The following is a 26562-nucleotide window of genomic DNA, read 5'->3' on the forward strand; positions in this document are numbered from 1 at the left end:
CCCCTTCACTAGTGTTTTGCTTTTGACCACTGCCTCCTTCAGTCCCTTCCCCCTTTTATTATCCCTTTCCCTTTTCTTCCCCTTTAGTCTTACTGCTTTCCCTCCTTCTTTCCCCCCCCTCCCTTTTCTTTCCCCCTCCCTTTTCTTTCCCCTTTTCCCTCCTACTGCCTATAGGGCAAGTTAGATTTCTATACCTAACTGATTATATTATGCCCTTCTTGAGCCAAATCTGATGAGAGTAAGGTTCAAACAATGCTCCCCCCTTCTTTCCCTCTGCTGTAATAGGATTTTGTGTCTTTTCCTGTAATGTAATTTACCCTTGTCTGCCTCCTCCTTTCTCAGTACATTTTCTAAGATCAGATTGATCCACTTATTTGGATCCATTTAACCCTTGATTAGATTTTTTTTTATCATTACATCAAAGTCAACTAATATCCACCCTCTTTATGTATACTCCTTTAACAAGGTGTAATAACAATACAGTTCTCAAGGGTTGCAAGTCTCATATTCCCTTGTAGGGGTTTAAACAGCCCCCCCATTAACAACATATTGTATCCTTCTGTCCCATTTACCTTTTTAAGTCCTTCTTGAGTCCTGTACTTGAAGATCAAATTTTTTGTTGAGCTCTGGTCTTTTTATCAGGAAAGTTTGGAAGTCTCCTATTTCATTGAATATCCTCCTCCCTTGAAAAATGATGCTCATTTTTGCTGGGTAATTGATCCTTGGCTGCATTCCAAGCTCCTTTGCCTTAGGAATATCATGTTCCATGCCCTGCGGTCTTTTAATGTAGAAGCTGCAAGGTCCTGTGTAATCCTGACTGTGGTTCCATGATATTTAAATTCTTTCTTTCTGGCTGCTTGCAGCACCTTCTCTTTCATCTGGTAATTTTGGAATTTTGCTATTATATTTCTTGGCATTGTCAATTTGGGATCTCTTTCAGGTGGTGATCGTGGATTCTTTCTATGGTTATTTTCCCTTCTGGTTCTAGGACTTCTGGGCAGTTTTCCTTTATGATTTCCTGAAAGATACTGTCCAGGCTCTTTTTTTCATCATGATTTTCAGGTAGTCCAATAATTTTTAAATTGTCTCTCCTGAGTCGATTTTCCAGGTCGGTTGTTTTACTGATGAGGTATTTTAGATTTTCATGTTTTTTTCATTTTTTTGTTTCTGTTTGACTGATTCTTGCTCTCTCATAGAGACATTAGTTTCCATTTGTCCAATTCTAGTTTTTAACAGATTGTTTTCTTCTGTTAGTTTTTGTACTTCCTTCTTCAACTGGCCAATTGTGTTTTTTAGGGACTTGTTTCTTCAGTGTACTCTTCTGTTAGTTTTTGTCCTTCCTTCTTCAATTGGCCAATTGTGTTTTTTAGGGACTTGTTTTCTTCAGTGTATTTTTTTTCCAATTGGCCAATTGTATTTTTGAAGGACTCTTTTACCTCTCTCATTTGACTATTAAAATCCTTCTTGAGCTCTTCTAAGAAGGCTTTTTGGGCTTCAGACCAGTTCATATTCCCTTTTGTTGTTGCAGATGTGGGTTTGTTGACAATGTTGTCCTCTTCAGAATTTCTGTCTTGATCTTCACTCTTCTCATAATATGAATCTATGGTACGTTTCTTTTTACTCATGGTGTTTCTTTATTCCCTGGCCTTTAAAGAGATTGAGCTCTCCTGCTGGGGAACAGAGGGTACTGACCCAAGCTTCTTGTGTTGGGAGCCTAGGTCTTGGTCACTGGCTTTGCGTGCTGGGGCCTCTTATGCTGGCAATTGGAGGCTGTAGGTTTCTGGCAGCTTACCTTGTGTTGGGCTGGAATCAGCAAGGCTGGAACTTTCAGGCAATTCTAGGTTGCCTGCTTTTCCTTTCCTTTAGCTTTCTTCAGCTCCTTTTAGATGGGTGCTGCAGGATGTTTATCTGCCTGGGGCCCCTTGCAGTGTTGTCTCCCTCATTTCTGCTAATGCACAGGAGATTCCTTTGCAGTGGAGTGCCGAGGCTCCTGGTGGTTTTCTGAGCTGGTTTCCACCGGTTCCCTCCGCCCTCACTGAGGCACTCGGAGGTCCAGGTGTTGGTGTTTGCCTGCTCTACCACCTGGGCTTCAGGATTTCTTCACAATTGGAGGCTTCAGGGCTCCTACAGCTCACCTGGTGTTGGGTTGGAATCAGCAAGGCCAGGGCTTTAGGAAGCCTTTAGGTTGTTTTCTTCACCTCCTTTCAGATGAATGCAGGGTACTTATCGCTGGGGCCCCTTGTAGTTCTGCCTCCCTTTTTTTTGTCTGAGGCACTGGGAGACCCATTTGCTGGGCTGCTGCACTGCTGCTTCTTGTCTTTCTTCTAGTTCAGGTATTCCAGGGGTTTTTTTTCTGGGGTGATATTTTCTGGGTTTTCAGAGGTTGATAGGGGAGAGTGAGAGCGACTACCTTTTCACTCCGCCATCTTGGCTCCTGGAAGTGGAAGTCTGACCTTTGCCATTTTCTAGTCCTGTCCTACCTCTTATTAATCTTCTTTCAGAAGTCATCAGTAACTGTAAATCATAATCACCAGTTCTTTTAGCACCCAAAGATGTAGGTTAGCTGGGTCTGGTGCATGGAAATCATCAGAGATAGCTAATTGCCTACTTGTTATTTTCCAACTTATCTTGGCTGTAAAGTCTCTATTAACAATTTTCGTTCTATCACATGCAGCCTAAGTTCTTAAAGTGTGGCTAAATCTTAATTTTACCTTAATTTCACAAAACTAAAAGCACAACTCATCTGATGTCATTAACTAATTCTGAAATATCTAAACTCCCTAAAGCACAAGTCAGCAGCCAACACAGTTGTGTGCAAGCACGCTTTGACATTTGCTACCTCATGTAGTGGGGACAGGTAGGTGGCAGGGTGGATACTGGGCTTGGAATCAGAAAGACTAATTTTCATGAATTCAAATCCAGCCTCAGACACTTACTAGCTAGGTGACCCTGGGCAAGTCACTTAACCCTGTTTGCTTCAGTTTCCTCATTTGTAAAATGAGCTGAAAAAAGAAATGGCAAACTGCTCCATTATCTTTGCCAGGAATATCCCAGATGGGGGTCACAAAGAGCATGAAACAACTGAAAAACAAAACCTCATGTGGTAAAATCTTGAATATCAGGAACACTCAATGAAGTAGTTATTCTCGATAGCTGAGTGTTCTAGACAGTTGAAATGTGTTCATTTCATACCAGAACTTTTGTTTTAAGGGTGGGGTTGGAAGGTAGAAGGGTTGAAGAGATATTTCAATCATTTTCCATAGAAATTTCTCTGCAAAGAGTATGATAAGTTTTTTCTTGGCTTCAGGCTATCCATGTATTGTTATATAAATATCAGTTATTGTAGTGTGCTATAAAATTTTGTAAGCTCCACTAAGGTATAAACGAAATAATTTTTCATCTTTCTATTCCTAGTGCCAAGCACAGTGCACTAAATATAGTGGGTTCTTAATAGCTGTGTGTTGAACTAGATACCCTCATAATGTATTCAGATACTTAGGAATTTTTGCCCTTACCTCTGCAAAGAAAGGAGACAGGTACATTTTTTTCATTTTTTCTTGGGCCATGTTTGGTCATTATAACTTTTTGTAAAAACTTTTTGTGATTTTCTGTCTACTCTCTTGTTGCTCCTCTCTTGGTTTGCACTTGTGATCCATTCTGTGAGTTTGGAAATGAGTTAATTTCATGTAAGATTTCCATATAAAAATCTTGTTATAATTTTGTCATTTAGAAGTAAATAGGCTGTGAGTAAGCCCAAGAGGCTGTCCTTTGAGAGGAAAGTGATAACTTTGAAGCTTGAACTTTGTGAGAAATCTGTAAGCTGCTCAGAGATCTTTACTTATTCCCTGGTTCCAGTTGTGTCCTAAATAGTTAAGCTTAGGGGCAGGTAGGTAGTGCAGTAGATAGAGCTCTGGCCTTGGAGTCAGGGGGATCTGAGTTCAAATCTGGCCTCAGACACTTGACACTAGCTGTGTGACCCTGGGCAAGTCACTTAATCCCCATTGCCTCACCCAAAAAAAAAATTCTGTTCTAGTTGCTTAAAAAAGAAAAGTTTAAAAAAAATAGTTAAGCATAATTATCTCTTGGTGATAATGTCCATATCTTGAATATGTGTTCCATTAACACAATATCAGAGTCCATTTACTTAAATGTCATAGATAACTTAAAATCTTCTCATATACTCATAATGCTCATGGCATTCCTAAAGATTACTACTTGATTTGACCAATGAAAATTTAACAATAAATGTAGTTCTAAATAGTAAGCATAGTTTTTCTCAAATTAGATGTGTCAAATACTTTAAAAACTGGTAGGATTTTAATTTATAGATCCTCTTTCAAAGGTGGTATGTGCTTTCATTAGTAAATAAGTATAGAATATTGTGCATGGATTTGTTAGAGGTTCTTAAACAGAGTCTTAAAGAACTTTCCCCAAAAAATTTGGCTGACTTTTTCTTTCTGCATCAGGGGTTGGCAGACTTTCAAAATTGTTATGTCAAGATTCTTATCCCAATTTTTCTGACCCCTCAGATTGAGGGTAAAGAGAGGGTTACTCAGAGTTAATAATAATTTAATAGCTAACATTTAATTATAAAGCACTTTAAGGTTTGTAGAGCTCTTACATATCTCTTTTGATTTTCACAGCAACCCTGTGAGTTAGGTGCTATTATCCATTTTAGAGATAATGAAAGGGAGTCTGAATGAGATTAAGCTATTTGCCTTCAGTCATCTAGCTAGTGTCTGAGACAGAATTTAAACTCCAATCTTCTTGGTTGTAAGTCTGACACTATCGACTACACTACCTATATGCTTAAGAGTTGTCCTTACACTTAGATCTTCATGATAAAAAAATAAGGGAACAAGAAAATCTTACTTAATTTTTAAAAATTTTTACTTAGCCTAAAATCCTATCAATTAAAAGTTCTTTTTGTGTTGCACTCTTTTTAAACGTCCTCCTTCTCAAGAATTAAAGGAGGGGTATCAATCATGAGTATAAAGTATTTTAAACAAATTTCTGTCTTCTAACACATAGTTGAGTTCAGTATACCAAAGAAGGAAAGTTTGGATTTGTGGGGTGTCTTAGATAATTTTAGGTCATAAAGCCTTGGACACATAGGAAATAACACAAAAAGGGAGGTAGAAAGGTACGAAGCAAACTTTGCCACCTTTGACATTTTGCTAAGTGTTGATACCGTATGCTTTTGTGTATTTGGGTAGAGGATGACAACAAGAAGTGGTGAGAGGTCATGGTTCTTTTGAAGAAGGATTAGTTGGTGACTTGTGCTGTATTGTAGGGGTCAGATAGATTTTCAAGAGTGATTTACTTCTAAAGTCATAAGTATTGAAGAAATTGTTTTATTGAGGATTACTGGAGTCTTCCGAAGTAACTCTCATAAATACTGTAGTTCTGACCAAAGTTTTATCATGCTTGACATAACTATCTTGTTGTGAAGTTTCATTTTTTTTTCTTTCAGCGTACCTCATTTCAGAACTAGAAGCTGCCAGAATGCTGTGTGTGAATTCTCCTCCCAAAAAAGCACAAGAAGGAGGTGGTAGTGAGGTTTTTTCAAGAGTTGAAAGGCATATGTATTGCTTTGGGAATGTCAAAACCTCCAGCCAATATAACCATGTTCCAGTTCTTCAGCGGCATAGAAAAAAAAGTAAGATTTTTGTACCAAAATACAGTGCATTAAGGGAAACCTAGTTATTTGTCTGAAGTGAATCAATGAATTTTTTCCAAAGAGACAACTTTTTTTATCTTCAGTGAATTTTGGGTTCAGATGTTAAAAATAAGTTGTTATTTTTGTTGTGGTTCTTATAACATGAATGTTGGAGTTACAGTATTGTTTCTTTTTCAAAATAAAAATTCATTGATGTCCTGTTTTGCAGAGTGTTTTGATTTAGTGGTCATCTTCATTATTATGAAATAGTAAAAATTGTGCTTTGAAATATTTTTTCCCCCTGCATGCTATCATTTAAAAATTTGTAAAGAAAAAAACATTCAAAAAATCTTTTTTGTTTTCTTTACTTCTTCCTCTCAGGTAAAAATAATTAGGATGTTAATACTTAAATTTCCTCAGTTCAATCACTATTGTGTCTTATGTGCTTTATTTGTAAATAAGGTTTTTCAAGTAATAACAGCCTCGTGTATAAGCAAACGTATACTTAAAATGTCACAGATTTGTGGAGCAGAAGAGAATAAAGATATCACACATTTTTTTTCTCCTTATGCTTTTCTTAATGCACTACTTTTAGTCTGCAAATTAAGTATAAATAAGAATACAATAAGAGGTGCCATAATAAAATAATGTAGGAATGGTTCCCAGTACAAAATTGAGCCCTGATTTATCTACGTTACAGTTTATATATATTCTCTGATAATTGTACAGTGAAATAGACAGTGAGACAAGAGCCAGGGTAACCAGCTTTCTGGTTCCTCCCATTCCCACCCTCACCCCCCCCCTTAGGGCCTTCATTTATCTTTAGTTCATGACTACCTTTCTGTTATTAGGATATTCTGATAAAAGGATATGTGAAGAATCTTTTGAAGGTGGGGAAAATCTTTAACTCGTTTTATTTATTTACTTATTTCAGTTAAAGGAAACATTAGCAAAAGTTCCTCCTAATCATGTGGGAAAGCCTTTGTTGAAGAAAACAATGGGACCAGCTCACTGGGTAAGTACAGGTTCATTTGGAAGTAAATTGGTAGACCATGATACATTTTGTGTTTTTGACATTAGAAAGCATGCTTTTTGAACTTTTTTCTTAAAGTAACTCTTTTAATGAGTACTGTGTCTAAATCTAGTCTAAAGGTACTTTTTCTTTTGTAAAAGTAAGGATTTTCCCCTAAGCTTTTAATTTATTTTAGCATTAAAAATAGGTAAACTAGACATTAAAATTTTGTGTAAATTTAATTGCCTCCCAATATTAGGAGTTAAATTTCAGATAGTAATTTTAAAATATTTTGTCAGAGTCCCTTCAGTATAAGAAATTTTAAATCAAAATAGGTTATAAGTTACCTGTTGTTTTTTAAGCCAGAGTGCTTACAAATTAATAAGAAACATAAAAATCTAATTTTATTTCTGTTGTTTGAATTTAGTGTTCCCATTCTTCAATATCTGTCATCCCACTGATGGACAGTATGGTGTAATAGAAAGAGCAATATGTTTGAAGTCAGTGTAGGAACTACCAGCTGTATGACTTTGGACAGCTTACTTAGCAGTGCTTCATCCTAACCTGTTCACAAGGTTTGGGTAGGATAGCTCTCCCCACAAATTGCTATATAAATAAATGTAAGCTATTGTTATCTTGTACTTTGAATTTAACTAGAAGTGTAATCATGATGTAATTTGTTGGGATTTAAATTATTTCCGTTGCTCTATTAGAAGGAGAAAATCAAAACAATTAACATTTGAGTTGAGCATTTCATCTAATATTGACTATTTTTTTTTCCAGGAGAAAATAGAAGCAGTTAACCAAGCCATAACCAATGAATATGAAGTTCGAAGGAAGCTTTTAGTGAAACGTCTAGATGTCACCGTACAGTCATTTGGCTGGTCAGACAGAGCTAAGGTATACATGACACTATGAAAGAACAGAGTATTGAAAGACATGAATCAGTAGAAGTTTCTTTGAAATCATTTAACTAAACTGTAAATTTTTATTTGATTTAGTAGTTGCCATTTACAATGTTAGTAGTGCGTGTTTATTTGCAAAGAATATAATCTGGTGGAATTTAGGGGGTTTTTTCCTCCAAACCTTGAATTGGGAATGTGTTATTGACTCATACCTGAATTTTTCCAAATGTATATTCTCATAACTCTTCCCAATACATTAATTAGTTTTCCCCTCTGAAACTGAACCAGCTTACTAAGAATCAGGGCTTATAGTTATCTTACTATTAGATTATTTTTTATTAAATATGTAAAGCCTTCACATGACTACATTTAACAAGTTGTTCAGCTGTTATGCCTGGATATTTATAGATTAATAATATTTTAGAGCTTGAAGAGAATTTGGAGACCATCTAGTCCAGTTCCTTTGTCTTACAGATAAAGAAACCTAAGACCTGAGTTCAAATCTGGCCTCAAACACTTATTATAGTTGTGTGACCCTGGGCAAGTCGCTTAATCTTGTTTACTTCAGTTTCTTCATCTCTAAAATGAGCTAGAGAAGGAAATAGCAGATTAGTGTATCTTTGCCAAGAAAATCCCAAATAGGCTCACAAAGAGTCTGACACAACTGAACAACACTTAATCTGAGCCTTTCATTATGCTGTGATACAGGGACTTTTGGGGCAACTAGGTGGCGCAGTGGATAGTCAGGAGGACCTGAGTTCAAATCTGGTCTCAGACCAAACATTTGACACTTACTAGCTGTGTCACCCTAGGCAAGTCACTTAACCCGAACTGCCTAGAATAAAACAAAAAAAAAAAATTAAAAAAATAAAGGAACTCTCAAAGAAACATAAGATCATAACCTGAGAGTCCAATTCCAATCTATTGAGAAATATAGTAGCAGGCATATTAAAATCTTATGTGCTTTCATAAAGATAATGTGATCTTTATTGTTGAGATCAGACTTATGACAACCCTCAGCTTTTCAGAATTCAGCTTTTAACTACTAATGAAAGCTTTATTCCCATTATTCCTTTATCTCTTAAACCTCAAAGCATTATGTAAATATCAGTTTTTATTATCATTATCAGACATGAATCTTTTATCAAGATTAGTTATCTGGTGTCCCAGGCCATAGATGATTGGAAGAAGTAACCTGGAAGTGGCTTAGGTGCTTTTGTAAAAGGCCCAAAGGACATAATGGCCTTAACAGAGGGGAAATTGAAAATATAAAGACAGACAAAAAATGATATTGTCTTGCAGTAAAATAATGAATATTCATTGTGATGACCCTGAATCATCGAGAAAAGATTAAACTGTACTAAATCTGGTTTTTTTAAAAGTAAAGCCATATATAATGAATGTTTGAGGAAAAAAAAACCTTTGTGAAAAAGAATTGAAAATACAAAATTTACTGCTAAAAGGAATAGTCTTTGTTACCTGGAAAAATAACAGGTGGGAAATCTTTGATAGGTAAGTGAAGTTTTATATTAGGAATATATATTATATTATATCTACATAATACATTAGGAGTCAGCAGCATGTAATTAAATACTTTAAAGGTATTTGAAGGAATTTGTTCTGACTAGTCTGGACATGGATCAAATATTAAACTTATTTCGTATTCTAAAATACCCAGCACAATGCTAGGCTAATAGCTGATGATAAATAATACTTTCTGTTTAATTGTTCCACTATGTGTAAAAACTTACCCTTCCAGTAAATGTGATGTCATTAATGTGTATAAGTCCTTCAACAGTGGAAATCACAGCCCCTTTGTTCCTTAGGAGGTGATCTTCATGAGTTGCTGTGGGTGAAAAAATTAATTACCTTCACCCAAGTTTTGGTATTGAGCTTGTCTAAACTTAAGTAAACTGGTCCTTGCATCCAAAGAAATGTAGAAACACTGAGGCTTTTGAGGTTAATTTACATATTCTAGAGCTTGTATATCACTGGTGTAGGCCTCAAGAATCCATGCCCTTGGGGCATTTAGGTGGAATGAGGAAAGCTTTTGCCCTGACTTTTGAATTCTTTCTCTGGGATAATTCCAACTAAAATCTCACTTTCTACAGGAAGCCTTTCCCAATACCTTTTAATTCTAGTCTGTTAATTATTCCCTATTTATCCTGTATGTAGCTCATTTTTCCATATTTGTTTTTTGTTTCCCTCATTAGATTGTGAGCTCCTTGAGGGCAAAGACTGGCCCCCCCTTTTTTTTTTATCCTCAGCATTTAGCACAGTGCCTGGCACTTAGTAAATGTTTATTGATAGTCATCAAGAGGTTAGTGGAGTGGTAAGAACCTTATTTCTTTGTGATAGAATCTCAGAATAGTACTTTAGTGATTCTTTCTATGATCTGAAAAAATAAAGACAGCTTACCTGTTTGGGATCACCTTTCTTCCCTATACTAAAAGAAAAGTTTAACATTCTTAATTTATTATTTCATACAAATCAATGGAATTTCATACTTGGTTTGTAGTGTGATTTGTTATTAAATCAAAAGAGAAAATAGATCAAAGGCTGAAGATGAAGCATCAGACAGCACTGCAATAATCTGTTTAAGTTTAATGTATTAATTTGGAAGAGAAAAGTTGCGTACATTTTAAAATTAAATTGTAAAAAGAGTCTTATTGGTAAAATGGACCCTTCATTGTTATTAATTATTATTATTATTATTATTTTAAGATAAGAGAATATAAAAGGTTTTGTGAAATTGATAAGAATATATGTGTGTGTATATAAATGAAATGTGAAAGATACTTTGTCCACTAAGGCTATATAGATGTGAGTTACTGTTAACAACAGTGAGGCTTGTGTGGCCCCTTCTAAAATTATCTGCTACTTCACAGAAACCTAAAGATGAGAGAAAAAGAAGAAAGAAAATTGTTTGGAATTGTGTCTATCTATATAGCATATGAATGTGTATATTATCATAGCTTAATGGGAGCAGCTGAATAAGAAGGCTTAGCAAGCCCTGCTTATAACCATGCCAGCATATTAATGCCAGCAGGGGGCAGAAAACACAAGCAGTTGCTATAAAATGACTAAAGCTCTGGGAAAACAAGCCAAATCGTACAAAAAGTCAGTTCTCTTTTACTCCCTAAACTTTGGCTTCTTAATATCATATGGACTCCCAGCCTAGTTACTGGTCTACCAACTAATTTCAGCCTTTGTATCACCATATACATGTTTACAATCTGACCTTGCAGTTGCTCTGCTTCCAAATTGTACCTGCCTTCTCAACCCTAATTGAAGATTGCCTTTACTGCTGCCAAGGAGATGTCTTATTCCTGGTTTATGTTAGCTCTCTCACACATTACAGTTGACCAATATTTTACTTTATGGCTTCCTGTCTAATAAGTCAGGATGGCCTCTGGACAACTTGGAAACAGGGGTTCCTTCAAGAACTCAGAGAGAAATTTGATTGTCCCTTTTCTTTGCAAATAGCTGAGATTTTTAACCAGTAGATTTGCTGTCTCCATCAGGGACCATGGGTCCTAGTATCAGGAATCATGATAGAATATGTGGTTCTGTACCTTGTCTGTGACTTTCTGGAATCAATTAGCCCAAGTATATGTGACCACCAGACTGCACAATTATTTATTAAGTGTGTACGCTTAATTATATATTCAGTGATGGTGGTGGTGTGGAAGTCCCTCCCATACTTTTCCAGCCCAACCCCTAAAAACTAATTGCTCAATTGAAGCTTGCTTTGTAGATCCAGTGAGATCTATATGAATATTAGGCATTGTCAAAGGTTAGCAGAGTCAGTATTTCAAGAATTACTAGATGAGTTGGTTGGTGATTTGTCTCTATGTTATCCTCTGTACTTCTGGAAGTCCTGCATATCATGTCAGATTAGTCCAAGTCATCTTCTGCTACCTACACCAGGACCAACTCTTTGCCAAATTGGAGAAATGGTAATTGAGGAGAGGTTAGAATTTTGCAGTACAGAATATGTCATAAGCACTACCATCCCCCCACCTCTGCCAGCACACACACCTCCTTAAAAGACCTCCAGCATTTTCTTGGTTTCAAAAGGTTATCCCTTGGTAATGCCTCTCATGTATTGCCTGAAATGCCCCCAAAAGCTTTTCAGTGAACACTAGATTTGGCAGGCAAATTAGTGTACTGAAAAGTTGATTTGCCTTACCCCTAGTCGTTAAATATCCAGATACACAATAACAAATAGCCCATTGTGGAGACTTAAACATCCATTGCCATATTGCTCTGCATGACCCAGACCTGTGCATTCATCTCTGTTATCTGGTGCAAAAAAGTAAATTAATAAATGAACATAAATTTATTAAATGCCATAGTGATTAAATTATGTTAGGCCTTGAATATGCAAAAAAGAAAAATGAGATAATCATTTCTCGTACGGGGTTTATGGTCCGATTGGGAAGATATAACTTATGTATGGAAATAGTGGCCAGAGAAGGAAGTTTTGATCTAGGTAGTCATATGCATTATGAATGGAGCCATAGGATAGTATATTGTCATACCCTTTCCAGTGGTAATGATAAATCGTTTTAGTTACTGTTTCCAGAGCAAGACTTGGAAAATAGGGGGGATTGGGATACATGTGTATAGTGGCAAGGCAGAGGTACAAAGATTCCACTGAGAGTAGGCCTTGGTGTCCTATGGTTGACTGGTTGGAATGTGAAACATGGTTTGGGACTAGCTATATATAGTGGATTAGGTGAGTTTTCATTCGTTCACTGTCCAATCCATGTAACTCAGTCCCAAAGCTGAAAGGACTAAAGAATTATGTAGCTTAATGGAAGGAGCTGTGTATAATCAGAACTGTTTTTTAGATATGGAGGGATATGGCAAAGGAATGCAGTGCCTCTTTATTATCCACAGTGGCAATAAAGAGTGAATGGCATTATCCCTAGCACCTAGTAGAATGGCAGAGGTAAATTCCCCAAAAGAAGTCTTGGGAGCCAGTAGCATACAATGACCTGGAATTGACAGAGGCTTTCCACTATTGCCACTCCACTCACTAATCCTTGGCATCTAGGGAGCCATTATGTAGGCAGAAAGGCTATCTAGATAACCCCAGAGATGTGAATGAATAAGAATGAGGTGTGATGGACATTATTCATAAGCACACTGGCATCCAGTCAGAAATGCAAGGAGTGGAAACAGGCCAAAATTTAAGGGAATCAAGTTGAATCAAGCATTTAAAGCCGTGATATTCCTTGTATTTTGGCTTCCTAATATCATGTAAGAGGTAAAATAGTGTAATAAAGTATTGGACATGGAGCCAGACCTGGGTAGAAATCCTGCCTTAGACATTCATTTATTGGCTGTGTGACCAAGGGCAGGTCATTAACCCTTCTTGACTTTGTTTCCTCATCTTTAAAATGGGGGTAGTAATAATCATTTCATTTACCTCATAGGATTGTTTTAAGTGAAAAAATTTATGTAAAGTTCTTTGCAAACATTAAAGCACTATAAGAATATCGATCATTGTTAGGCTGCCCCAGACCCGTATCACTAACCTAGAACTTGTCTTCTTACTCATCTTAGCTCATGGATTTTGGTATTCTGACACCCTGCCTAGTTTTTTGGTTTATATTTGTCCTGCTAATTCAGACTGTACCCTTTCATTCCCTGGAAAGTATTACCACTCCCTCTTTTTTGCCAGTGTAACTTTGGGAAAGTCACTTAAACTTTATGGGTCCTGCTTTTCTCATCTATAAAGTGAGGATGAACTCTGAGAATCATTTTAGCTCAGACCTTCTGTGATTCTGTGCTATTCCTTGTGTTGCCTACCAACTTTGCCCGTAAGAAGTTGTTCATAGTTTAATGTTCTTGTGCTTTTTGGACACGTGTCACTTTTTTCTTTAATCATGAAGTTCTTTGGTATGTCTGTTATTTTGAAAACAAGTTTGTCTTTTTCTTTTCTTTCATCAGAGTCAAACAGAAAAATTAGCAAAGGTCTACCAACCAAAACGTACCCTCTTGTCTGCTAAAAGTACTATTTCTGTTGCTCATCTCCTGGCTGCTCGGCAGGATCTTTCAAAGATTTTAAGGACAAGCAGTGGATCTATTAGAGAAAAAACTGCCTGTGCCATCAATAAGGTGAGATGTTTGTAATAGATTTGTCTCAAAATGCCTCCAAGTAAGTTATTAACATAAAGCATCTTTTTTGTTATTGTTGTTGTTAGTTTCTCACCTAAAATGTATTGTAAAAATTATGTACATCAAGTGATTCCTGTTTTTAATTGACAGCTTATAAAATGTGGAAACTAAGTTTTTTGTGTTTTGAAAATACTTGACAATTTTATTGATCTTGAAGGATTTGATGGATCAAATTTCACTCATAAATGAGATGCTACCATAAGTCATTAAGCATTTCCATTATAGTAACTTCCTTTCTAAAGTTACCGTAAACTTCTCTGTATCTGAGAATTCATCTATGTGAGTACCATTGGTGCAGATCACAGTTCTTCTTCCTATTCTCATCCTATGTGATTCTCATCAGTGTCCTCCCTAAATCCTTAATGAAGAATTTATGAATGTAATTGAGGCTTTCCTCTACTGTTTTAACATGATATGGATAGCAGTGCAGCACTTGAACTGTCCATCTGTTATCCCTTACTCCGACTATATGACTGGCCCATCTGTTTTTCCAGTTATACATTTTCTGAACGATATCTTTATTTGCTACCCCTTACACATAATTGATCATTGGTGATACTACTGAATGTAGCATGGAGTAGTAGTTAAGAAGGAACATTAGATTTGAAATAAGATAAATATGGTAGGTAATCACAGTTCTGACACTTAATTACCTATATTGCCTTAAGCAAATCATTTAACCTCTTAGGCTTCAATTTCTTTACATATAAAATGGAGTAGGAAGTATACTAGATGGCGTCTGAGGGATCTTCTAGCTCTAAATTTGTAACTCTTCTCTGTTTTTTCCTACCATACATCTTTCCATCTGAGTTACTTAGAATTTTGATTCTCTAGAGATTATGGTGGCACATGATTTTTAGCAATATAATATCACTGGGAGACTATTGGTTTTTTAAAAAATGGCTTTTTGTTTCAGGGAACATCTTGGATTCATTGAAAGTGATGCACAGTTTCCTAGTTGCAATCTATCCTATTCTGTTCCTTCTATTGAATTCTGGACCTAATTTACATTTGCCCAAGATACATGTACCGATACACTAACTCAATAAGTAGTCTGTCCAATTGCGTATCTTAGTTGAGGCAATTTAAAAAGCTCACGTTCTTATAGTAGCTTTGAGGTTTACAAAGAACTGTCTTCAAAACAACCCTGTGAGGTAGTTAATAACCTTGTATTATCCCTATTTTACAAAGAGAGATACTGAGGCACAGAGGTTAAAGTGACTTGTCCAGGATCATATGTGTCAGAAATAGTAACTGAACCCTGGTCCTGCTGATTCTTCAACTGTACCAATCTGCCTCCAAAAAATATTCCTTATCCATTTAGTTTCTAGTGTATGGATTGTTGAGCCAAACAATTATTTTTCTTTGCATGTGAGAAAATTTATAAAGACTTATTGGGAAAAAAAAATTATTAGCATTTATATTGTCAGAAAATCTTGAACTATAGGCTCATCCAAGAAAATTTAAGGGAATTTTTATCCATCAGAAATACTTAACAAGAGGTTGTGGGCCACCCTTCTTCATCCCATAAGTCAACAAACTAGTTTTCCATCATGATGATACGGCTCCTTCCACACAGCTCTTCCTCCTTACTCTCCATAAGTTCTGATATTGTTGTTTTAGAACTCAGTTATTCGTTCTGCTCATGAAATATGAAGTCCGTCATGGTATAGTGAACAGGACACTGGGCTTTGTGTTAGGAAAACCTGAGTTCAAATCTCACATCAGATACTTATTAACTATTTGACTTTGGGCAAGTCACCTACCCTTTCTCAGCTTATGTTTCCTTATCTATAAAATTGTGATGATGATAATAGCACCTACTTCATGGTGTTTTTGCAAGGATCAAAGACGATACGTATAAACACTTTGCTAGTCTTAAAGCTGTCATTGTGATGAATTTCAATATCAAAAATTTAGGAGATAGCATGGTGAAGATAACCACAAAAGTATAAATTGATCATTTTTCTTAATGGCCGTCTTCTGTTTGTGAAATAAAATAGTTTACAATAATGTTTTATTTTTTAGGTGTTAATGGGCAGGGTACCTGACAGAGGTGGTAGACCCAATGAAATTGAACCTCCACCTCCAGAGATGCCACCATGGCAGAAAAGACAGGATGGACCTCAGCAGCAAACAGGAGGCAGAGGAGGAGGACGAGGAGGTTACGAACAATCATATGGAGGACGAGGAGGTCATGAACATTCATACGGAGGACGAGGAGGTCATGAACAGTCATACGGAGGACGAGGAGGTCATGAACAGTCATACGGAGGACGAGGAGGTCATGAACAGTCATACGGAGGACGAGGAGGTCATGAACAGTCATACGGAGGACGAGGAGGTCATGAACAGTCATACGGAGGACGAGGAGGTCACGAACAAGGAGGAGGAAGAGGTGGACGCGGTAGTTATGACCATGGAGGTCGAGGGGGTGGAAGAGGAAATAAACAGCAAGGAGGCTGGACAGATGGAGGGAGTGGAGGAGGAGGTGGCTATCAAGATGGTGGTTATCGAGATTCAGGTTTCCAAACAGGTGGCTACCATGGTGGCAGTGGTGGCTACCAAGGAGGTGGTTATGGTGGCTTCCAAACATCTTCATATGCAGGAAGTGGATATCAGGGTGGTGGCTACCAACAGGACAGTAGATACCAAGATGGTGGTGGGCATCATGGTGAACGAGGTGGTGGTGGTCGAGGAGGGAGGGTGGTCGTGGAGGCAGAGGTCGTGGAGGTCAAGGTGGAGGCTGGGGAGGAAGAGGGGGCCAGAGTTATAATCAGGGGGGTCAGTTTGAGCAACATTTCCAACATGGAGGTTATCAATATAATCATTCTGGATTTGGACAAGGAAGACAGTATTCTAGTTGAGGCTACTAAAGATTAAATTTCAGCAGAGCTCAAGTAATAGAAACTTCATTTTAGAGGCCTGGTAAATATCTAGTTGAATTACTATGTGACCATGTATGGCCAGAAACTCCTGCTTTAAACACAGAATTATAGGTTGATATGCAATTCTGTTTTTTTAAAATGGATTTAGTTAATGCTCTTTTTTTGAGAAATGCATACTTTTCACCAAAATTTACAAAAGAAACCAAAACACATGAATAGCCATGTGTGTTTAATGACTAGACTAATATCGCAGTCAGAACATGCATAATGTTTTGAAGAAATTACTTGGAAAGTACCAGCAGTGGCTTCAATGTGCAGTTCTGAGAATAAGCATTATTCTCCTAGATTCTTTATAAATTTTTCACTGGGAAGCCCTCCCTCTTTCTTTATATCAATAATTTCTTTTTATGTATTTTGCTTATGTGGTACATATTTTCCAAGTATAGTTCTGCACTTAATAATTGGCCTTTTGTATTCAGAGTGAGATTATACACATTTGCTTCACTATAGAAGTGATAGGTATGTTTCTATTATATGAGCTCTTCTGCATATAGCACATTCGGTAGCCTTATCTTCTGTTAATTAAAAACTACCATTTGCTCAACTCTAAAGACCTTGAACATGGCCAAAATCTGCAAAGATCATTAAATCAAGCTAAGTTGTGAACTTCTAGTATGTAGGCATATAGTTAAATATAGCAATTCAAACTGACCTGCATCCATCCAAAACAGTTTCCTCCTACAACCTTATTTTTACTTGAAGTTGACTAGAAGGATCAGCAAACTGAAATTTGTCTTTTGCACGAGTTAATACCACTGGCTCAGCAAATACAAGATAGTTTGTTTTGGGCAGGTGCCTTTTTGTTTGGTCTTGTTTTTGTTTTTCTTTTTGTTTTTTGTAATTGAAGAAATGCACTACCAAGTAGGAAGATGGATGTTGCTAGTGGAGGAGGCCCTTTATTATTGCTGCAGAAACAAAAGCCTGGCTGAGTTGATGTTTTACATTATTCTTTACTGAAATCCACATGATGCTTCTTGCTGGGTTTTTGTGTACATAAACATTGTCAAGCTGTGAAAGAAAATGGCTGAAGGTGTGCTTTGTATGAAAGGTGAGCAATAAAGTATCCGTGTGTTCTCTGTTTTGTTTGTGCTTTATTTGAATGATTAGTTATAGTTAATGTGTTATTTTCAAGCAGTTACTGGAAAAATTAGAGATCCTAAAACCTTGCATAAGAGTACAGTACATTAAATATCCTGTGCATTTCCTTTAGCTACAATAGTTGAAATTTATATAGCTCTCTGAGGTTTGGAAAGCAGTGTGCATAGATTATTTGAGTCCCACAGCAACCCTGGGAAATAGATTCTATAGATGTTCTTTTCCCCATTTTACAGATGAGAAAACCAAAACTCAGAGAAGTTAAGTAGCTTTCCCACACTCACACACCAAGCAGGTGACAGAGAGGAGATTTGCACTCAGGTTTGTCTCCCTCACTTTGTCCACTTTTCCAAGCTGCCTTCATTACAAGTGATTAAAAATGGTGCATTTAAAGATAATTATCAGAAGCATCAAATAAGAGTAGTTGAAATTCCAAGTTTAGCTTTTAATGTGATTCCATTTGATTGACTGAGCCATCATCATTGTTTAAAAAGCACTGACACAAATTATAACCCCTTTTTACTTTTATTACACAGTCTTCATAAGATGTAATCAAAATTATGCATCACCTCGTGTCCAACCTCTTGGTGATGATTTGTTCCAATGTAGCTAGGCTGGTTCATGTACAATAGACATCCAATTCATTTTTGATCCTATGTCCAACACCTTTCCTAGGCCTTTCTAAAGTAGAATAATCTAATAACTGCTTTGTGGCCACTGGGTGTAGCTATTGATACATATATCAAGCAAATGTAATTATAATTATTTTAAGTACATTTGTGTTTTCTCTGAAGACTTGCTAAATGCAATGCATTACATTTTTCCAAATAGTCATGACTTGAAGAATATGCAGATGTGTGACTTGTGAAAAGATAGCTTGACTTTAAGCCCTATATTGAGCCTCCAAAACTTTTGTCTCTTAATATTTTTTCCATTAAATACTTAAAATTGTATTTACTATTGAGAGTTTTACATTAGATATAAAACTTACTTTATTTCAGGTGCACTTATGTTGACTGCAACACTCAACTGAATTTGCAGTTTTCTTCTCTCAGATTCTACAACCTACCCACTAAACATAGAGTTTTTCTAGCAAGTAACATTTTTAAAGGATGTAATATCTTTTTATCTAGTTTTATGGATAAATAAGAAACTAATATGATATACTGTGTGTTACAAATGTGGACAACATTTAAGAAGAAAAATGATCAAGATTTTTTTATTTAATGGATTGAAAAATTTATGTCTACAACTCCTGTTTTTCAACAGAAAATGAATTGTGTTCCTGTTATTTTCTGCCTTTATATAGTTCCAGTTCTCTAAAAATAGTAACTCTCTTCAGCCTACTGAAGATCTTAATTTCTTGTCAAATTTTTTTTTTAATATTGTGAAGTACACTTATTGGCATAAGGGAATAGTTTGAAGAGCTTTACATTATAGTTTAAAAAAAAATTTCAGAAAAAATGCTTATGAGGAAACAAGAAATACGTATTTCCTAGTAGGAAGTCTTTGAAATGTGAAGCATTAAATGTTTTTCTCTTGAACAAACATGACACCAGGACAGAATGCTAACATTTTATATGAAAGTTATTTAAGAGCTAAATCTGCTTGTTTTCTTATTTCTTACAGCCAACCTGAAGTATTGACAGCACTTTAGCACAATGCTGGGCACATAGTAGTAAACACTCAGTAAAAAACTTATTGAGTGATTGATGTAAGCTAATCTAAGCAGAGATAATAAAGTTCATGCAATTTCCATGTGGTTTCAGTGATGTCTTAAGTTTCATCTCATCTACATATTGGAAAAATTGCTTAGACATTTTGATAATTAGTTTGTGGTATTAAAGTATGCATTCACACATCAGGGTAGACTAGTTCATTTGTTTAAAGGTATCCTCTACTAAATGTGGATCTAAATGTTTAGAGCAGGTTCCCCACCCCTGGTTTAGAGGTTCTAAACATATCTCTGAGAAATGCGAATGGTTAAAATGATTAATTATATCATCTTTTAAAATATTTTAATAGCCCTGTCTTGGAGAGAGAGAAAAATCTGCTTTTTTTATTTATTGCTCCAAGGAATTTTCTTGAAAATTCATGAAATTAGACATTCTTCTGCAGTTTGTAAAGTTGTATATGTGAAAAAATCCTTAAATAAGCAAAGCAATGAAACATGGATGCTACATCCATCTTTCTTCAGGAATGAGTATGGAAAAAAATACAGAAAATAGTAAGGTTGTGCACTGACCTCCATTAAAATCTGATGGGAAGAAATTGTTGTCCTTTGAGAATTTACTATCTACAGTATCTGAGTTGGAAGACTATTGTCTAATCTGTACTTAGAAACAAAGTTTTTCAAGAAAGTAATAATTGAAGATTTTAAAGTACCCTGAAGGGTATATCAGCTGAAAATGTGTTTTATTTATAGATTCTAAAGCCAGTTTTTTGTTATCACTTTTGCTTTGATTTGAGCATCATTTCTTCTTAAGAAGTCAGATAATTTTTTGGTGTATTTTTTCAGACACTGCAAATAATTAAGTTGTATCTCTTAATACAAGTAAAATAGATAATAAAGTGAAAGACTTTTGAAGTATTTTGTCATGCAAACAATTCTTTCAAATGCAATAGAAAGTTCTGCCTTTTGAATGCTATATCTAAGAGATTTATATTGCATTTAAAAGAATTGTTTTCAAATGTCACAGAAAAGAAGAGTTTTCAAATGTTTCACATAGGAATCCAGTTTTGTCCAGATACCTTCTACAAGATGGTGGCAAGGATTTTGCATGACAAGACTTTTGTTCTGCTTTGGATACAACTAATATAAATTTGGAAATTCACTATCAAAAATAGTCAGATTGGCTATTCCCTATGTCCAGCATGTATTACCTCCTCACTTTCATCTCTTCAACTTGCCTTCCTTAAAAGAGGAACTTATGTACCACCTTCTGTGGAGGAAACATTTCCTGAATGCCCTAGTTCAGGGGTGGGGAACCTACAGCTTCGAGGCCACATGTGGCCTTCTAGGTCCTCAAGTGCAGCCTTTTCACTGGGTCCGAGTTTTACAGAATAAATCCTTTTATTAAGGGGATTTGTTCTGTGAAGTTTAAATTCAGTCAGAGAGCTGCATTTGAGGACCTAGAGGGTCACGGGTGGCCTCAAGACTTCAGGTTCACCCCTGCCTAGCTGTTAGTTTTATCCTGCATGTTGAGTTGGATTAGATGTGTTAGTATAGAAAAAATTATCTTAATTTCTAAGCCAGCAGTTTGGGAAAGTCTATGAAGGTGATAAAAATAAAGGAATAGTTCAAAATAAAATCCTAGACATTAAAAGGAGCTTATAAAAGTTTGTGTGAACTTGTACCATTTTCTGAAAAAAGAGAGTAATGGATCAGGTTACCTTTATTGTAAGATTCTGTGGTTCCATTCTCCCTTCTATCCCTAAATGTTAAAAAAAATGCAAAAACCAAAAAATGACTGTAGATTCAAAATTGTAATAACTTTTGCTTCTCTAAGTGCTCAAGATAAGGTCATCCTTTCAGTAACCATTCTGTGAATATCAGGTGATAGCAAATATATATTGCTTAAAAATTGTGGGAAATTTGAATTTTAGTAACTTCAGAAGCCCAGTTCCTCTGCAAACATTCCAGTCATGCTCTAAGAATACACCAAAAGTAGTAATAATAAAACCAAGGAGAATTAGCTATAAACTCCATCCAATCCAAGATTAAACAAAAGAAAGAAAAGGTTTTAGGAATCCTAAGAAAGTACAGAGCAGAGACAATCCAGGGTAGGTAGAAGGCAAAATACATAGTAGCCTAATCCCCGTAACAGGAGACCAGGCCAGACCCTCAGCTCTCATGGGGATATCTATGCTCCCCTTCTGTGGCAGGAGGTAAGGTTAGTCTGATATCTAGCACTGAGCAATCAAGAGGACCCCCCTGTTTGCAGCAAGAGATAGGACCAGACCTATCAAGGTAGCCTGTGCTGAACCCAGCATGCTGAGACCTTAACCACAAAGACAAAGCTAGACAGTTTCTGCAGAAGACGGAGCCTACATTTACCCACCAAATTCAGAATGAAGCAGGGCCTACCCAAGGCGCCTAGGTGTATTGGAGCAGTTTGACTCAAGCATAAGCCCCTAATCCAGAAATTGAGGCTGGAAATATAAGTAAAGAGAAGAAATTACCAAACATAACAAATACCCTAGACTGAGAAGGGCCCAAAGGGTAGACGAGAATAAGCGGTGACTCCACAGAATATCTAAGAGCCCCTAAGAAAATAATGACCTGGCAACAATGACTATAAGAGTGCCTGGAAGATATGAAATAAGATACGAAATGAAATAGCAAAGAGAGGAAGATGGCATGAATTAAAACTTTAGAAGAGACAATGGTAACTCTTAGCCAAGAATGGGACTCCCTAAAAATTAGAATGGGTCGAACAGAAAACCAAGCTCTCCATGAGAAAACAAATATTTAAACATCAAAGTTTTTTTTAATGTAAGCTATATATTATTAAAAAGAATTGACCTAGAAAACAGGTGAAGGATAATCAAAAAATCATCAGACTACCTAAAAAAAATCATGATCACAAATAAAAATCTCAAATTATTTCAAGAAGTCATAAATGAAAGCTTAGAATCAGATGGCTAAATGAAAATAGAATCCAATGATTATCCCCTTATAGAAACCCTAAAATGAAAAATCCCAAGAATCCAAAGCTTCAAGTTAGAAAAAATATTTTGCAAATGGCCAAAAAGAAAGTTCAAGGAGCCACAGGCAGAATTGCACAAGACTTGTTTAGCTATTGTATACCCCCCTTCTCCAACTCCCATGTAGAATGTAAGCTTTTAGAAGACAGGCCCTCATTATAAAAGAAATAATAGGCTTACAACCAAAAATAACTTATCTGGCCAAAAAACAAGTAAAATTAGTGGTAGGAATGGGCAAGTGGTTTGAAAGGACCTTAAATGAAATAGACTACCAAGTATTCCTGATGGAGAGGCCAGAAGTAAGTAGACAACTTTGAAATGCAAATCCAACAGACAAGAGGAATACAAAAATGCTCTTATTTCATTGGGAAGGGATTATTTTAGGATAAATCAAATACATGCTAATAGAAGATAAAGAAACATCCTCTCAAAGAGAGTTAGCTCTGTCTTCGAGGATTGTAGAGAAAGTTTAGTAAGGCAGGCAAAGGGCCTGTTTCAAAAATTCACAACTGAAAGGAGAAATGGAAACTACAGAAATTTGCCAATTTATAATTTAGATAATGAATACTTAAAAATGTAAAATATTGAGGTGAGTAGAAGAAATAGATTAGTTAGTCTCAGATAATATTAAAAAATTACACATTTTTATCAAATAAAAATACAAAAAGTAAATTGAACAAGCTATGAATGAACTACCCGGAGTGGGAGAGAATTCCAGAACCAGATGGATTTATAAATTAATTTATCAAACATTTAAAAATCTTACAATATTATATAAATTGTTTAGAAAAGAATGGAGTACAAAAATAGAAGAAAAGAGCACACAAATACCTACTATTGACCCCAACTTCAATCATATTTTGAAGTGAAAGTGCTTGAGCTCTAATTTAGATATTAGTATTAAATTAACATTATGTTAGTGTTACTGAACATAATTTTTAAAAATGTTAAGTGAAATAGAGATGTAAAGAAAACAGTTTAAAATGTTGCTTTTATCATTTCTAGACTTGATTTTATATACATATATGTGTGCATATATGTGTATGTATATGTATAAATAGGAAAAGTATCAAAATGTATAATTGCAAAAAAATTAATCATGTGGCAAAGAGCAAGATAGGAAATGCAAAAGCTGAGTGCCATACTGCTAACTGCACAGAGTGTCTGAAGACCTCAAGAAAGTTGGGAAGATCCCTTTCAAGATTTGTGAGGGAATGGAGCCACATGGCAGTGTAGCAGGAAGCAGAGCAGCAATCTTCCCCCCATAAAACTTCTCCAAACAGATCTAGAAAATACACCAGATCAAATCCTGATGTCCTAAATCCTGAAAAATAACCAAACTGTTCTTACCCTTAGGCCTAACCATATTGCTGCTAGGTCTATGCCAAAAGAGATCAAAGAAAGAGAAAAGGGACCAATGTATACAAAACCAGCCACTTTTGTAGCAAAAAAACTGGAAAGTAAGGAGTGCCCATCTTCAGGGGAATGGCTAATCAAATTATGGTAAATGAACGTAATGGTATATTACTGTGCCCTGAGAAATGATGAATGGTTTCAGAGAAACTTGGGAAGACCTGTGTGACCTGATGCAGTTTAAGTAAACAGTTTGTACTATGAATAAAAAGGTATTATTAAGTACCTTGTCCTAAATAAGCAAGCCATTCCTTCCCCTCCAGGAGCTTACATGTTAGTAGAGGAAGCCCATACATAAAGGGAACTTAGAATTGGAAAGTGATGAGGCAATGGGGTAGAGAACATGAATGGTCTGGTAGTGTGGTGCCTGGACCCAGGAAAGATAAGGTGAAAACTCGCCCATCAAAACCAGCATCCCAGGCACAGACTGAATTTTGGTGATGGGAGGAAGAGAGGCAGAGTACAGGTTGCATGGCTTAGAAGTGACTACAACATTGTAAAGAAAAACAGGTTTGAAAGATCTAAGAACTTTGATCAAAGCCATGGGAACCACAATTCCAAAAGACCAGTGATGAAATATGCTACCTTACCTCCTGACAAAGCTGATTGACAGTAGGGGCAGCTGTCACATATATTTTCAAATGTGGTCAACGTGTTTTTGTTTGTGTGTTTGAATATGTATATTTTGTTATAAGGGAGGGTTTTTTATTTAATTGGAGGGATTGGGGGAGATGGGCTACTAAGAGTGATGTCAAAAGACAATAAACAAACTAATGGCATTGAAGATTTTTTTCAAATGCACAGAATAGAATAGAAGAAAGTTTATAGGGAGATACAAACAAGATTGCTTTAAAACAAACATTGAATTTATTGTATACTTCTTTTAGAATGAAGCTATATATAGTAGAGTCGTAGTTTAATATACAGTCCTCTGGATGGTGGACAAATCAGGCTTTTGTTCAGAAAGGCATTATGCAGAAGGCATAATACTAGAACGCACTTAAGCATGTTTTCAAATGATGAGGCATAATGGGAAATTTAAGAAAATACCAGCAATAGTAGTCAGATTCAACAGTGACTAGAAAGAGAATGGCCCCGGAGAAGTTGAGGAAATGGGAAACCTTAATGAAACTCATAACAAAGAGCTGCCACATAGGACTACATCCTATAGACACAAGTCAATAGACTAAATTCACATTGCTCTGAGTATGACATTGACAAAAGATGATAGAGAGATCGAATATTTAATCTTTATCCATGAAGGGACATGACAATTGTCATATTTATCCCAATAAGTATGCATATTTCAAACAAAACAATACGTTACAGCAGATTATATAGTTATCCCTCACTTTAGAAGAAAAATACAAATTTTCTATTTAAATGATTTTTTATTTCTTTTAATTGGCTATTTTAGTTTTCTGTAAGTTGTTTTTTTAAACCAACACTTTTCACATGTCTGTTCCTTTTCACTAATTCATTCTAGTAAAGAAACACAGTAAAAAATGGGTTTTCACGTGCTAAAGCACTCAGACTGCTGCTTTCCTTAAGTATTTTTAAGTTAGGTACTTATAGACCCATAAGAATACTCATTTTTTTAGTTTAGTTTTTTTGTTTGTTTTGTTTTGTTTTGTTTTGATGTTTTGGTGAGGCAGTTGAGGTTAGGTGACTTGCCCAGGGTCACATAGCTAGTAAGTGTAAGGTGTCTGAGGCTGGATTCGAACTCAGGTCCTCCTGACTTCAAGGCCAGTGCTGTATCTACTACCCACCTAGCTGCCCTGATTTTTTGGTTTTATCAAAAGCAATCTAAATAATTTTCTTCAATTAATTTTCTTTATCTTGGAATCTTTTTAGTACAACTAAATCTATTACATACATTTTAAAATTATTTTAAATAATTGAAGCCATTAAATCCATAATGTAATCGGCAAGAAAATAAAACCAAAAAAAATTTGCCTTTGTTGAAGGGATGTACACAAATGGAAACTCTTTTTACACTGTAGGTATTAAACATTAATCTTGTTTAGTGTTTGAAAAGAAGTATGGCATAGTAAATAGAGAAGCAGCTTATGAGTCAGGAAAACTTGGCTTCAAGTCTTGCTTCTGAAACATACTATATGACTCTGGGTAAGTCACTTCTCATTACTACTAAAGCAACTCTTTACACTTTGTAAGTTGTAGAGCAAGTGCTCTACACTTTACATAAATTTACATGGATTGAGGAAACTTCCTCATTGTTGCCTATACCAACGAAGTCACAGGTACAGTCTCTCCAGCGTATATATGTACTGATGGACTTTGGGCTGTCCATCTAACTATACACCTGTAATAGGAAGACTATTTCCTAAGGGCCAGTCTATATTGCCCTGCCATATGGGTTGGCCTAGCTTTTCCTGGGACTCTCCCTACATGCAGGTTAAGATACAGCTAGGTCTCAATTAGTGCAGAGAATTAATACTCTGAAGTGGTTGCATTATTTGAATTTGCACTACAAACTTCCATTGGGTGAGAAGCAGTTATCATGTTTTATATAATTATAACTTCAAGTACAAATTTGAATATGTGCAACCACTTCAAGGGATTCATTATTTGAATTAATCAGGGGCCTAGCTATAGTTCTTTTTCTTAAAAAAG

General features: G+C 35.9%; 1 protein-coding gene across 1 annotated transcript in view; it reads left to right on the forward strand.

The window, feature by feature from the left end:
• FAM98A (family with sequence similarity 98 member A) overlaps positions 1-17791 on the forward strand; it is a 40351-nt gene extending 22560 nt beyond the window's left edge. The window contains 7 exon segments of the mRNA XM_020972371.2: positions 5474-5562; positions 5564-5659; positions 6594-6674; positions 7455-7571; positions 13538-13705; positions 15794-16466; positions 16469-17791. Of these exon segments, the coding sequence (XP_020828030.1) occupies positions 5474-5562; positions 5564-5659; positions 6594-6674; positions 7455-7571; positions 13538-13705; positions 15794-16466; positions 16469-16632 (1388 nt within the window). The 3' untranslated portion in view covers positions 16633-17791.
• Positions 17792-26562: the final 8771 nt, after the last annotated feature.

The sequence above is a fragment of the Phascolarctos cinereus genome, unplaced genomic scaffold (genome assembly GCF_003287225.1).
Source record: "Phascolarctos cinereus isolate Bilbo 61053 unplaced genomic scaffold, phaCin_HiC Scaffold_2;HRSCAF=192, whole genome shotgun sequence".
Taxonomy (NCBI): domain Eukaryota; kingdom Metazoa; phylum Chordata; class Mammalia; order Diprotodontia; family Phascolarctidae; genus Phascolarctos; species Phascolarctos cinereus.